This window comes from Petaurus breviceps, unplaced genomic scaffold (genome assembly GCF_028583685.1).
Source record: "Petaurus breviceps papuanus isolate PSGF00001 unplaced genomic scaffold, PetGlider_PUasm1.0 175, whole genome shotgun sequence".
Classification (NCBI taxonomy): Eukaryota; Metazoa; Chordata; class Mammalia; order Diprotodontia; family Petauridae; genus Petaurus; species Petaurus breviceps.
Genome location: NW_027185764.1, coordinates 15051105 through 15066165, shown reverse-complemented (window position 1 = coordinate 15066165; position 15061 = coordinate 15051105). Strand labels below are relative to the sequence as shown.

Here is a 15061-nt window from a genome sequence, read left to right as displayed (position 1 = left end):
CCTGCCTACCCATGAATAATTAATATTATTTAAATCTGATTTTATTTGTATAAAAAGTTGTTTTTTTTACATAATTTTGTTCATTTGGTTCCTGGGTTTGTTTTGGCAGACGTACTCCCAGACAATTTATACTGTCTACAATGATTTTAAATGGGGTATCTCTTATTATTTCTTCTTGCAGGGTTTTGTTGGTGATATATAGAAATGCTGATGATTTCTGTGAATTTAGTTTATATTCTGCTACTTTGCTAAAATTAGTAATTATTTCAATTAATTTCTTAGTTGAGTCTCTAGGATTTTCCAAGCATATCATATTGTTTGCAAAAAGAGACAGATAGTTTTATTACCCCATTGTCCATTCTGATTCTATTTCTTTTTCTTCTCTTATTGCTATTGCTAGGATTTCCAATACAATATTGAATAATATTCGTGACAGAGGGCATCCTTGTTTCACTCCTGATATTACTTGGAAGGCTTCTAGTTTATCCCCATTACAAATAATACTTGATAATGTTTTTAGGTAAATATGTTTATCAATTTAAGGAAAACTCTATAGCTATATTTTCAAGTGTTTTTGAAAGAAATGAACGTTCTATTTATTGAAAGTTTTTTCTTCATCTACTGGTACAATCATATAATTTTTGTTACCTTTAATATCGATAAAATCAATTATATTAAGTTTTCCTTACATTAAACCATCCCTGCATTCCCAATATAAATCCTACTTGGTCACAATATACAATTTTTATACTATAATGTAATCTCCTGACTAGAATTTTATTTAGGATTTTTACATTCATATTTATTAATGTAATTGGTACATAATTTCAGGGTGGCTAGGTGGCAGCAGTGAATAGAGCACCAGCCCTGGAGTCAGGAGGACCTGAGTTCAAATTTGGCCACAGACACTTAACACACTTACTAGCCATGTAACTTTGGGCAAGTCACTTTAACCCCCATTGCCCTCCAAAGAGCAAAAAAAAAAAATAAATAAAATTGCTTCTTGTTTTTACTCTTCCTAATTTAGGTAGTAATATATTTGTTTCATGAAAGGACTTTGGGAGGACCCCTTCTTTGTTTATTATTACAAATAATTGATTTAATATTTGAATTAGTTGATCTTGAAATATTTGATAGAATCCACTTGTAAATCCATCTAGTCCTGGTGCTTTTATCTTAGGAAGCTCATTTTATGGCCTGTTCAAATTATTTTTCTGAAATAGGTCCATTTAGATATTCCATTTCCTCTTCTGCTAATGTAGGTCATTTACATTTTTTGTAAAGTCTTTCATTTCACTTAAGTTGCTAAATTTATTGGTGTATAATTGGGCAAAAATAACTTCTTGAAATTGCTTTGATTTAATTTTCATTAGTGGCATATTCACCTTTTTCATTTTTAATACTAATGATTTGGTTTTCTTCTCTTTTTTAAAAAATCATGTTAACCAATGGCTTATCTATTTTATTATTTCTTTCCATAAAATCAACTCCTAGCTTTATTTTATTAATTCACTGGTTTTCTTACACTCAATTTTATTAATCTCACCTTTAATTTTTAGGATTTCCAATTTATTAATGCTTAATTGAGGTTTTTTAGTTTGTTCTTTTCTAGTTTTTTTTTTTATTGCATACACAGTTCACTGGAATTTTATTTCTCTATTTTTCTTGATGTTACATTTAGAGATATAAATTTTCATTTGATTACTGCTTTTGCTGTATTCCATAGGTTTTGATTTGTTGTCTCACTGTCATTCTCTTTCATGAAATTACTGACTGTATCTGTGATATGTTTTTAATCCATTCATTCTTTAAGATTAGGTTGTTTAGTCTCCAGTTAGTTTTTATTCCATGTTTCTGTGGTCCCTTATTAAATATAATATTTACTGAATTGTGTTCTGAAAAGGATGCACTTAATATTTCTGCTTTTTAAATTTTAACTATAAAAATTTTATGCCCTAATATATGATCAATCTTTGTAAAGGTACCATGAACCTCTGAGAAAAAAAGGTGTTACTTTCTATTCCCATTCAATTCTCTCCAGCTATCTTTCATATCAAGCTTATCTAAAATTCTATTCACTTTCTTGAATTCTTTCTTATTTATATTTTGGTTAGATTTATCTAGTTCTGAGAAGGTAAGATTAAAGTTCCCCATTATTACAGTACTAATGTCTATTTCCACCTATAATTTGTTTAACTTTACTTTAAAAATTTAAATGTTATATTATTTGGTTCATATGGGTTTAGTATTGATATTGCTTCATGGTTTATGGTTGTTTTTATCATAATCTAATTTCTTTGTATATATCTTTAGATTAAATCTATTTTAGCTTTTACTTTGAGATCATGATTACTACCTCTACTTTTAAAAAATCGGCTGAAGCATAATAAATTTTACTCCAGCCCTTTAAGTCTGTGTATATCTCTCATTTAAAAATGTGTTTTTTGTAAACAATATATTGTTAGATTCTGATTTTTAACCCATTCTGCTACCCATTTCTGTTTTATGGGTGAGTTCATCCCATTCACATTCAAAGTTATAATTACTATTTGTATATTTCCCTCTGTCTTATTTTTCCTCACTATTTTCCTCAACTTCTCTTTTTAACCTATTCCTCCTTTAGTTTACTTCTAACAATTAGCTGCCTAATCCTTTTCCTCTTCCCTTACCCTCCAAATTCCTTATTCTTCCCAGTCCCTCTCCAGTCCTCTTCCCCCACCCTCCTAGATCTCAATCTACACATCCACCTAAAAGTCCCTCCCTTATCCTCTCCCCTCACCCTCTTATTTCTTTACAAATTTAGAAGACTTTTAGAGCCTTCTGGACTTCTATGTACCCTCTTTAACTGATCTGATGAGAGTATGGTCCCAGTACTACTCACCCTCCACTCCCAGTTGCTTCCTCTGTGTTAGTTCTTTTTTTCATGCCTCTACCCAATTTTGCTTTTTAGAATCACCCCATCATACTCAGCTCAGCCCCAGTCTTTCTTTCAAACTACACAAGGAATAACAACAGTCTTAAAAATACTAATAACATTTTTACACATAAGAAGTAAACAGTTTGACTTTATAGAGTCCTTTATAATTGGTCTTTAGTGTTTACCTTATATTTCTCCTAGAGCTTATATGTTGAATTTTCCACTGAGTTCTGGTCCTTTTGTCATAAATACCTGAAAGTCTTTCAGATCATTAAATATTCATTTTTTTTCATTCATGATTATACTCAACTTTTCTGGGTAAGTTATTTTTGATCACAATACTACATCTTTTGCTCTTTATTGTAACAAGATTCTTTTTTTTTTTTTTTAACTTTCAGGTAGTCCAACAATTCTTATATTGTCTCTCCTTGATCTGTTCTCCAAATCAAATGTTGTTCTGAGGAGTTTTCACATTCTCTTTTATTTTTTTCATTCTTTTGATTTTGTTTTATTATTTCTTGGTATCTTATAATGTCATTAGCTTCCCCTTGCCAATACTAGTTTGCAAGGAGTTATTGTCTTTCTTAAAGTTCCAGGATCTCTTTTTCCAATTCGTTGACTCTTTTCACAATTTTCTTGGGTTGCTCTTATTTTTTTTTCCTAGTTTTTCCTTGATCTCTCTTACTTGATTTTTGAAATCTTTTTTTAATTTCTTCCAAGAATTCTTTTTGGGCTTTTGATCATTTCATGTTTCTTGTTGGGGTAGGAGTGGCTTTTTTTTATTTCAGTATCTTCCTATGAATATGAACCCAGATCTTCTCTATCCCCATTGTAGCTGTCTTTGGTCAGCTCCTTTCTCCTTTGCTTACACATTTTTATTTGAGTTTTATTTTATTTTTAGCACCTTACTATTGTAATCCAGTTGTCTTGGATCCTTCTTACTGTTATTTTCTGAGCTCTATTCAGGGGTCTAACCTCAGGGACTCCTCTTCATCCCTTCCCCATGGCTAGGACCCCAGTCACACTGTCCCACAGAAGCAACCACTCTTGTTTCATGTGGTCCCTCCCACAGCTGTAAACTTTAGTTCTCCGCTGTGCCCTGGAACCAAAACTGGGGATTCAATACTCCTGCAAATGCCCACAACCAGCAGGGTCCCTACCCCTCTGCTACAACACTCATTAGGTGTATACTAGCTCCTTCCTGGCTACAGCTGCAGAATTCCATACTGTAGTTCCTCACCAGCCATCCAATGAAATTACAGGTCTGATTCTATCCCTGTTTGGGAGTGGCAGGGGGATAGAGGAAAGCATGTTCACATGTCCCTAATAAACTAGCTTTAAAATGGTAAGCTAGCTAGTCTATAACATTTTTCAACAATACATTTGTTACCTCAAGTTGCTTTATAAGTATACTAATTTTTAACTTAAACTAGATTTTTTAAAAATTAAAATGGAGTCCAATCATAGGAAAATTTCAGTCAAAGAAAGTTTCTTCCTTTATTTTTGTTTCAAAATGAATAAAGTTCTGTGGGATTGATTGTAAGGGGAAACCCTGCCATGTTGAAAGCAACATATATGGATAAGATATATGAAACTGCAGGACTGAAAATTTTTCACTAGCATTCATCTGTGCTATGGCAAGTGCAAGCATGGAGCTGGATTATAAAGAACTCTAAAATTTCAAAATGGAAGACAATCTGAGGATCATATTATGTATTATGTAGGTCAAAATACCTGTACCCTTGAGTACAGGTTTCTAACACTTCTCCAGCACATCTACCAGGGAAGGAGAAACTGGATAATTATCTTAGAAGGTATGAGTCTGTGTTATGAACTCACAACAGATCGCTCTACTGATATACTGCAGGCCTGGGACATGAGTAACTCAGCATCATGCCTAAGTATATAAGGACTCCTGGAAAACCTCTTCCAGGGTTTGCCGTCATTTCTCATGTTCCATACCGAAAAAGACATCATGCCTTTGTATATGCCTCTGGTGGTGGCCAAGTGAACATACAGGTGCTAAGACATCCTCTCTCTTTTTTCTATAAGAACAATGCAGATAGGAGCACTGGGTTATAGAATGAAAGGAGCAGATCATCTAACCCAGGGCATAGATACATAGGAATCTTCACTAGAGCCTTAACTAGCTCCAATCATGGGGAAGCCCACCATAGTTGCTCTCTTTTTGGAGAATGCTTAAGTAGTTAACCTTTTAAACTTTTTTCTTTTGAATTTAATAAACATGAATATTTTTCTAAAAAAGAACAGAAAAAGAACTGCATATGAAACATGAATCTCCATCTTACCATGTATATTAAATTTCATGTGACAGTATGAACATAGCCCTGCTTCTCTGTCTTTTGGAGTTTCCTTCTGCTCCCTTCTGGGTATTTTTTAATGTCTCATGGATGCTCTTTTTTTTTCTTTCATTTTTTTGCATCACTATCATTTACAAAACCAATTTCCCTACATGCTACTCCCCCACAAAATAAAAATCTCCCTTGTAAAAAAGTAAAAATGACCAAGTACAGTTTGCAAAATAAATTCATATGGGGGGGGGCAGCAAATATTAACTCTTGATAGAGGCATTCTATAAACACCCTTCCCTACCCTGCCACTTTTCTCTTCCCTGGTGTCCTGCCCATATGCATGTTTTGTTTGCTTCCTTTTTTATTTTTTCCTTTCCTGTGCCACAGGACTTTCACTAACGTCCACAGGCACAATTTAGTCCTGGTCATTACAGTAGAGAAAAATAAGGTTGCTGATCCCTGCTCTATGACTGTCCCTGGGGAAGAGGACATACATCCTCCTCAATTAACTGATGGGAGCCAATGCTCAGGAAGCCTCAAATGCTAAGTGAGAGAAAAGGAGAAACAGAATTCAGGTTCTCTAGCTCCAAATCCAGATTTCCTCTGTGTCTAACACAGTTCTATAAACAAGTACATGTTTAACAAATTTAAAAAAAATTTGGGGTGGCTAGGTGGTGCAGTGAATACAGAACTGGCCCTGGAGTTAAGAGGCCCTGAGTTCAAATCCAGCCTCCGACACTTAACGCATACTAGCTGAGTGACCTTGGGCAAGTCACTGAACCCCAACTGCCCTGCCTTCCCCCTTCCAAAAAGCAAAAAAAAAAAAAAAATTTCCCCAAGTTTAGACTTCTGTTTAATTAAACTCCCTCAACTGAAGTAGATGAACAAGTCATCTATAATTCCTACTCTTAGAGAGTGAGGGAAACAAAGTCAGTGTGTAAAGAGGTAGGACTCAAACCCAGGTCTTTCTGACTACTTTACCATGTTTTCTCTCTAACAAACACTATTAACATTAAATTAAAACTGTTTATAAAAGAAGCTTGTTTTTATGTAGCATTATAAAGTGCTTTCATAAGTATAATTTCATTTGATCTCCAGAACAAGCCCATAAGGCAGGTACTAACATTAATTTATAGATAATGATGATGATGATGATTAACATTTATATAATATTTGGTTAACCACAAAACAGATAAAATATTTTATTGACCCAGGTAACCTTTTAAGGGAGAAAATCCAAGTTTTATTATACTCATTTTACAGATAAAGAAACTTAAGTTCATATAGATTAAATGATGTGTCAAAGGTCTCAACAGGCAGTCACTGGTAGCATAAGGTTCTGAACATGACTTCACCTTTAGTGAAGCCTACTTCACAATCCTGTGCTATTTCTCTAATACATGATCTTTATAGCTGTGCTGGTTTAAATTTTTTATATAAATATGGTTCTAGACCATACAGTGGATACCTGACTACAACTCAACAAGCATTCATTAAGTACCTACTATGGTCATGGCATTAAAAATACAAAGACAAAAACAAAATGGTCTCTCCCCTCAAATAGCTCATAGTCTGCTGAGGATAGGAGTGAGGATTGGGGTGTATAGCACACAAACAGAAAAGTATAATACATGGTCGGGTTTGATGAAGACAAAGGAGATACCCAGATGAAGTACTCCAAGATTATTTGGGAAGGAAAACTTACTTATCTAGGGATGTGTCTTCAATAAATTGTCCATTTGATGATATGTGTATACCTAACTTTTCATATTAGATTATTAGCATTATGAAGCAATAATGTCTATATTTTATATACGCTGAATAAGGCCCAGGTCATTGAATCACAGGACTGAGAGGTGGAAAGGAATCTAGGCCAACTCCTTCATTAGACAAATGAGAAAACTAAGGCCTAAAAAGGGGAGGTGGCTTATTCAAGGCCATACAAAGAATAAGCGCTTATCAGAGGAAGTATTTGAATTCATATCCTCTGACTCCAAATTCAGTTTCCTTACCATTATATTACACTAAATCCCCCTGTCTGGGATGCTGCATGCTGTGCATGATCAAAGGCTGATAACTGCCATCATGGACTCTATCCTTGTCACTAGCAACATTAGTGCACTTTGATAATTACTCAAATTATGATTTCTCTGGTTATATCTTTAGCTGCAATTAAATACTGATTTAGAAACACACCATGAGCTATATTAAGTAGGAATCTCTTCAAATGAACTAAATATGGCAACATCTAGAAGTCAGATACTATATTAATATATACTATATTAAAATATATACTATATCTTAATAGGAACTCATTCTCCTCTTATGCAGGAATGCTAAATTCTGAAGTTTGAATATTTTTGCTCATATCAATTCAGTTTATAAGGGAAGATTCAGTATTTTACAGCATTGGGACTATTTAGCCCATAACAAAGGAATTCCCAACGCCAAAGAAATAATAACTTATCCTCCACAGAAATTACAAGATGAATAACAAAATGAGAAGATCCTTTAAAGAATCTTGGCATAAAAATATCTCAGGAACATGAGGTGTCTTCCATCTTGTATCTGTAGACGGGGACATAGTTAGTAGGACCTATAACCATAGAAGGTCTTGGAAAAGTGGTAAATAGAATTGAATGATGTGTGGGTGTGGTCTTCCCTGTAGCAGCCCTCTAGGAAAGACTCAGAAGCTATCATGCAATTATTTCATTAGGGATTTGGCTATGGTCCCCGAGATGTGTATTACACAGTTACCATTTGGAAATGGCATGGACTAGAGGCCAGCGAATCTCCTCACCAAGCCTCAAGCTTCTGATGACTGCAGCCCAATTAAAGGCGAACTGGATGACAGGCCCCTGTGCTAAACATGGCACAGCTGACGCATTCAGCAGCTCTCCGCCTCCTGCTTTATCAAAGTTGTCATTTTTCCCATCTCTAAGAATTGGTCATAAAAAAGAGATTTGATTTGCCTCTAATAGGTGTCAAGATAAAAATCAATGGCCTGTCTGAAATCGGGGCAATTTCAAACCTGCAGGTTTTCTGCCATGAAGTAATTCACGCAGAAGGGAAAATGAAAAAGAAAGAAAAATGAAAACAATGCAAACAGCTCGTGAGCCGAGTTCTTCATCTTGAACTGCGCTGCCAACAGAAGGAGTGTTTGATTAAAAACAGACCAAAGACCACACAGGAAACGTCACCTAATTAATTTCTACCCAGACTTTTCAGTTGTAAAAGGAGCTTCCAGGCATACAGTGTCACCAGCCATAGAGCATGCTCCTTGGCTATTAGCAGGAGGAAGATCAGACAGAAAAATCCATTAAAAATGAAGGGAGAGAAAATTGTTGCATCCACAAAGCAAGTCTGTTTTAGAGATGGAGAAACATTTTCCCACCTAGCTCTCACTTGGAGGAAGTACTGGCAAAATACCCCTGTTACATAATTTAAACCATTGGTGACATGGCACACCAAACTGTAACATGAGTTCAGAGGACAAGAGGTATTTGATGAAAAGTTTCAGTGGGATGTTTCCAAGAATGGAAAATAAGCCTACATGTAGCCTATGAAATAGGGCTCAGGACTATGGATGTTTAGACACTGGAAGAAACAGAATAGAGCAATGAGTATAGAAAAGTCAAATTTCAAGCCTGATGAGGACTGTGAGACCTCTCACCTGGAGAGTCAATTTCTCAAGCTGCATCTCAAGATTTTTCTTCTCCTCTTCTAACTGATTTCGTTCCATCACCAGCTCCTCAACCTTTAATCTGTGGGTGAAGCAATAGTAGACATGATATTAGACAAGTATAGTACTGGGAAAGTTCAAGTAAATGAATAAATTAAAAGGCATTTATTAATCACTATGTGTTAAATAAATACTATGCTCAGCACCAGGATTACTAATAGAAAGAAAAATAAATAAACCAGCTCTCTGGCTGCTCATGTCACACTCACACACTCACACACTCACACTCACACTCTCACTGTCTCTCACTCTCACTGTCTGTCTGTCTGTCTGTCTGTCTGTCTGTCTGTCTGTCTCTCTCTCTCTCTCTCTCTCTCTCTCTCTTCCAATCAGGGTAGTACAACATGCTCAATCTTTCCATAGGAGGCCAAAAGGGCTGACTCTGTGATTTAAAGACCAAGAATTATTAAGTGAATAATTAACAACTGTCATTCTGTAAGAGAATTGGATTTATAACATTTTATGTATAAAAAATCAGGAGTGAGGGATGGCATTGGAAAGAGGGTTGGGGGTATAGTTGACTAGAATCATAAAATGAATTGTCTAATAGTGAGAAGAATCTTAGAAATACAGTGTCAAGATTAGAGGAAATAATACTCCCATGAAATTGCATTTTTTTGAAACTATATGCTATGAGAAGAAAATGTCTGGTATATCCAGGAGAGAGAAACCAAGTAGGAAAGGACTGGGAAACCATCTCCACAAAGATCTACTGATACTTAAAATGTATAAATTAAGGAAAGACATTAAAACAGTTTTCAGTCACGTGCAAGTTTATCATGGAGAAGAGCAGGTAGATTTGCTTGGCAGTCCTCTAAATGTCAATTAGAATAAGCAGGCTTAAGTATAGCTTTTGCTTTCCCTTCACATTTATTTCCAAATATACTACTTCTGAACACAAACCCAGCAACCCATCCCTTTTAACAAAGATTTAAAAATGATAAAAAAAACCCAGCTCAACAAAACTAGCCAACATACCAACTGTGTCCAACATTATATACAATATTGCACACTAATTAACTTCTCAATTTTGTAACGGAGGGAGAGAATTTCATTTTCTCAAGTCTTCTTAGGAGCTAAGCATGGTTATTTAAAATCATTTTTAAAAATTCAATTATTTATGCTTTCCATTTATATTGTTGTAGATACTGTGTACACTGTGGGCCTGGATATGCTGTAGTTCACATCATCTCCATTCATATAAACCTTCCTATAGTACTCCAAATTCCTATATACTTGATACTGAGTAGGATGCTATAACATTTCACTGCATTTTTGTACCACAGTTTGTTTAGCTATCCCCCAAACAATTTGGCTCTACTTTTTTCCCTAATTCTTTGATACAACCAAAAAAAAAATGTTCCAGTGAATATTTTGGTATGTATGGGACCTATCATTCTGTCTTTGACTCCCTTGGGTTATATCTAGTAGCAGAATCTCTCAGACAGTATTTAGATATTTGACTTTATTAGCATAATTCTAATCCGTTTTCTAGACTGGTTGGTTCAATTTACAAATCTCACAACAGTGTATTAGTGTGCCTATCTTTCCACAATCCCTTTCAACACTGAGTTTTCTAGCCTTTTGTCATCTTTTCCAGGTTGCTGGATATGAAGTGCAACCTTAGAGTTGCTTTGATTTGCATTTTTCTTATTAGTGTTAACACTTTTTGATATTGTGGTTAATATTAATTTTTATATATATATATATATATATATTTTTTTTTTTTTGCTTTTTTGGAGGGCAATTGGGGATAAGTGACTTGCCCAAGGTCACATGACTACTATGTGTTTACGTGTCTGAGGCCGGATTTGAGCTCAGGTCCTCCAGACTCCAGGACCGGTGCTCCATTCACTGAGCCACCTAGCCGCCCCACTTTACAAACTTTAAAACACAATATAAATAGCATTATTATTATGATTATTACTCTTGTTGCTAGTATTTTATAATCACATCTATGTCTGAGTTGATTAAGAAATGAACTTAAGAAATTAAGATCCCCTAGGTATGGTTGTAAAAGGTTGACTGATCTCATTTTCATCTAATTTTTAAAAAATAACATGACTTAATATTTAGGTTACATATGTAATTTAAGTTTATTTTGGTATTCAATGCAAACTAGTATCCTAAATCTAACTCTGTCAAAGGGATTTTCAGGGATTGTGTGTGTGTTTAAAAAAATTAACTTTATTTATACATAATTCATTTGTTTGTAAGTTTTTATGCCTTAATACATGATCATTTATTGTGAAGGTATTCATGCAGAGTTAAGACAATGTATATTCTTTTTTATTCCCATTCAGTATTGTTCAGAAGTCTGTCACAGCTGATCTATTAAAGATTCTATACATCTCCTTAACTTCTTTGTTTATTTTATGGTTAGATTAATCTAGGTCTGATGGATAAATTGACATCAACTACTAGTACAATTTTTGTTTCCTCTTATAACCCATTTGACTTTTCCTTCAAGATTCTGGATGCTGAACCATTTGTTGAATAAATGTTCGAATACTGATATGACTTCATTGATGATTTTAGCAAAATGTAGTTTCCCTGAGTACCTCTTTTAATTTGGTCTACTTTTGTTTTTACTTCTTCTGAAATCTTGACTGCTATCTCTGCCTTTTTCTCCTTCAGCTGAGACGTAATAGATTCTACTCCTGCTCCTTATGTTAACAATGTGTATAACTTTCTGTTTCAAGTGTTTCTTGTAAACACCATATGGTTGGATTCTAGTTTCTAGTCCATTACATTAACCTCTTCGGTTTTAGAGGTGAATTCATTCCATTCACAGTTATTATGATTGCTGACTGTATTTCCTCCCATCTTAATCTCTTATATTTATCCTTCTCTTCTTTACACTGTCCCTTCCTTAACTACCAACCCCTTCAGCAGGATGACTTTTGTATCCCACCATGTTTGTATGTATATTTTATCATCCTTGAACCATCCAGTACAGAAAGAGTAAGGTTCAAGCATTGTTCTCCCCGTTTTCCCCTCTATCGTATAAACTCTTCATTGCATGTCTCATTTATGTGAGATAGTTTTCTCTGCTCTTCCTCTTTCATCCCCTTTCCCCAAGTATATCCCTTTATCTTAACCTTCCATTCCATCCCAATATAGTAAACTCACATTCATGCCCTCCTTTTAGGTCTTTTCTGTATCCTAGTGATGACAAAGTTCTTAGAGGTTACATGAATCATTTTCCCACGTGAAATATAAACAGTTTAACCTTGTTAAGTCCCTTACTATTTCTTACTCATATTTGCCATTTTTTACTACTCTTGAATTTTATGTTTGAATGTCAAATTTTCTATTCAGCTCTGCCTTTTAATCAGAAATGCTTAAAGGCATCTATTTCATTAAATATCCATTTTTTCCCCACTCAGTTTTGCTGGGTAGGATATTCTTGGTTATAATCTTAGCTCATTTGCTCTTCTGAATACACACTATTCCAAGCCCTCTGCTTCTTTAAGGTGGTAGCTCCTAAATCTTGTGTCATCCTGACTGCACCTCCATGGTATTTGGATTATCTCTTTCTGAATGCTAGTAGTATTTTTGACTTGGCCAGGGAGCTCTGGATTTTGGCAATAATATTCTTACAAGTTTTCATTTTGAGATTCTTTCAGGAGGTGACTAGTGAATTCTTTTTATTTTCACATGCTCTATGGGTCTAAGATATCAAGGCCGTTTTCCTTTATAATTTCTTGAGATATGATGTCTAGGCCTTTTTTTTTAAATTATGAATTTTTGGTAATCCACTAATTTTAAATTATCTTACCTCATTTTACCCTGTATTGCCTCACTGAAGGCTTCCTATTTTTTCCAGATTCCTCATATTCATCATTTCTTTACCCCAAAAGCAAAATATTTTTAAAAAGTTGTCCTTCCTTCTTTCTGACCAATTATCATTTCACTTGGGTGTGGATGCATGCATATATAGGTGAGTGAACATGTGTGTATAAAAGTCTCATGTTTATAGCTTGGTTTCAAATTAGTTGGCTTCAAATGTTTTAGGCTATTTTGACTGTAAATAAATCCTGAGGTTCTTGAACACTGGAGGTATCACCAATTAAAATTATCTTAAAAGTTATTTCATATGTTATACAAGCTCTTTAATGGGAAGGGGGAGCTGGAGAGAAAAAGGAAACCAAACTGAAATAAATAGCTTTTAGATAAATTTATCATCAATCAAGTACATCATAAGTATTTTGAATGGATAAAAGGGGGGAGGGAAGGAATTTCAAAAAGCTTTGTTTAACTGCCTAAGTGATTCCAAGAAGAATAGCCACAGCAAGTCTTATGCTACATGAAGAAAACACTAATATAAATATGAACATAAAGACCTAAAATGGGCAAAAAGAATGGATTCCACAAAGTCTACCATTTAAGTGACCCTCATCAATAGAGCTGAGAGGAATCATTCTGGGGCAGAGGAGGAAGCCAGGAAAGAAAGGGTTAGGAATGGGGTACACCATGATAGCTGGTTTGGATATTATCAAAAAGTTTCTATGGTTTTTCCCATTCTGTTGGCAACAATGTACATGAAAGGCAAAAATGTGCTGGGGCAATTGATTAATCACCACTCCAGGATTAACTGACACCTCACGAATACAGCCACCTGTGCCGATTGCCTGGCCTGGCTTCCTCCTGGTATACATTTTGCACAAAACCCTGAAAGTCCACTGTCCTTAACTGGGAATTGGATAGCAGGCAACACCAATCATAACCAATTACCTGTGAGGTCATAATGTAAAGATGTAACTGGGGGAATACTTCTATCTTGCCTGCTGAAATTAACTGTTTTTAACCGAGTAAAGTTCAGATAGGACACAATCTAACTTGTGCCAATTGATAAGAATAAACCTTGGCCTATCTTTTTATTCAGCCCCATGGAAAGATCTGAAAAGATTATCAGTGTGTTTGTGAAAAGAGATGTCAACAGCTTGGCTGCAAACTCTTCCATCAAATTTGAAATGCCAGTACTCACTGGGCAACTCCCTTGGGCCAAGATCCCTTGGGTTTATACCCAGAACAAGAAAGCAAAACCTTGACAGCTTCAGCTCCCCATGAGCCAAAATGTTTGATGCTTGGCTCGCTTGTGGCAGCTTCACATTGCTCTATACCAGTAACTGAGGCCTTTGGCCCAACACACAAGGGGATGAAAACAGAATACTGGTCTTGGCATTTTTAAGGTTTACAGATTTTAAAAAACAAAACAAAAACAACTTGATATCTTTGCTTTGCCAAGCCTGATGTTTCATCTCTACGATGACAGGAAAAGACAGGAATGTGCTCCCTGAATAGAGTTGGTTTGTTTTAGTCTCTGATGCATGATGCTTACAGATCCTAGAAAGACTTTTAGGGAATCTTCTCTGAAAGATGTCTCAAACTTTGATGCTTATTTATTTTGGTTAAGAGAGGCTTGGTTCATGTCATTTTGCTTAAAAAAAAAAAGAAACCAACAAAAATAAAACAAAACCAAGAAGATATCATTGGGAAGAACACGATCTAGGTGTTAATTCGGGTTGTACTATACTACCACAATGAATGAGTAAATGAAAATCACATAGTCTATAACCTCTCTGGAACCCAGTTTCCTAATCACCAAGGAAGATGGGCAAGATGATCATTAAAGTTCCCATTACACTCAATAACTAGTGAATAAATAGATAAACAAACAAATGAATAGAAGGAATTCTCCCCTTTCAGAATGCAGTGATAGAAACAATGAGATTTATTTATCTCACTGAAAGATTCATTGGAGAGCAGCTTGGATCTTTTATCTTCTATGGGGACAAGAAAAGACAAACAGGCAGGACAGATTTAGGTAAAATAGTAGCAAAAGCCCCATGAAATTTAAGTTCCAAAAGAAAATAAGTGAAAATATGGATTTCAATATACACATACTTATAAGGTGAGAACAGGAAAAGGAAGGGTGAAATGGGGAGAGGAGAGTAAGAGAAGAGAGAAGGGGCGGCTAGGTGGCGCAGTGAATAGAACACCGGCCCTGGAGTCAGGAGCACCTGAGTTCAAATCTGAACTCAGACACTTAACACCAAAAAACTAGCTGTGTGACCTTGGGCAAGT

The 15061-nt window shown here is 35.2% G+C and overlaps 1 protein-coding gene across 3 annotated transcripts in view; it reads right to left on the bottom strand.

The window, feature by feature from the left end:
- Window positions 1-15061, bottom strand: part of MAD1L1 (mitotic arrest deficient 1 like 1) — an 865451-nt gene that overhangs the window by 339951 nt on the left and 510439 nt on the right. For all 3 annotated transcript variants that reach the window (XM_069084812.1, XM_069084813.1, XM_069084814.1), the window contains one exon: window positions 8903-8993. In XM_069084812.1, coding sequence (XP_068940913.1) covers window positions 8903-8993 — 91 coding nt within the window. The remainder of the gene's footprint in view (window positions 1-8902; window positions 8994-15061) is intronic.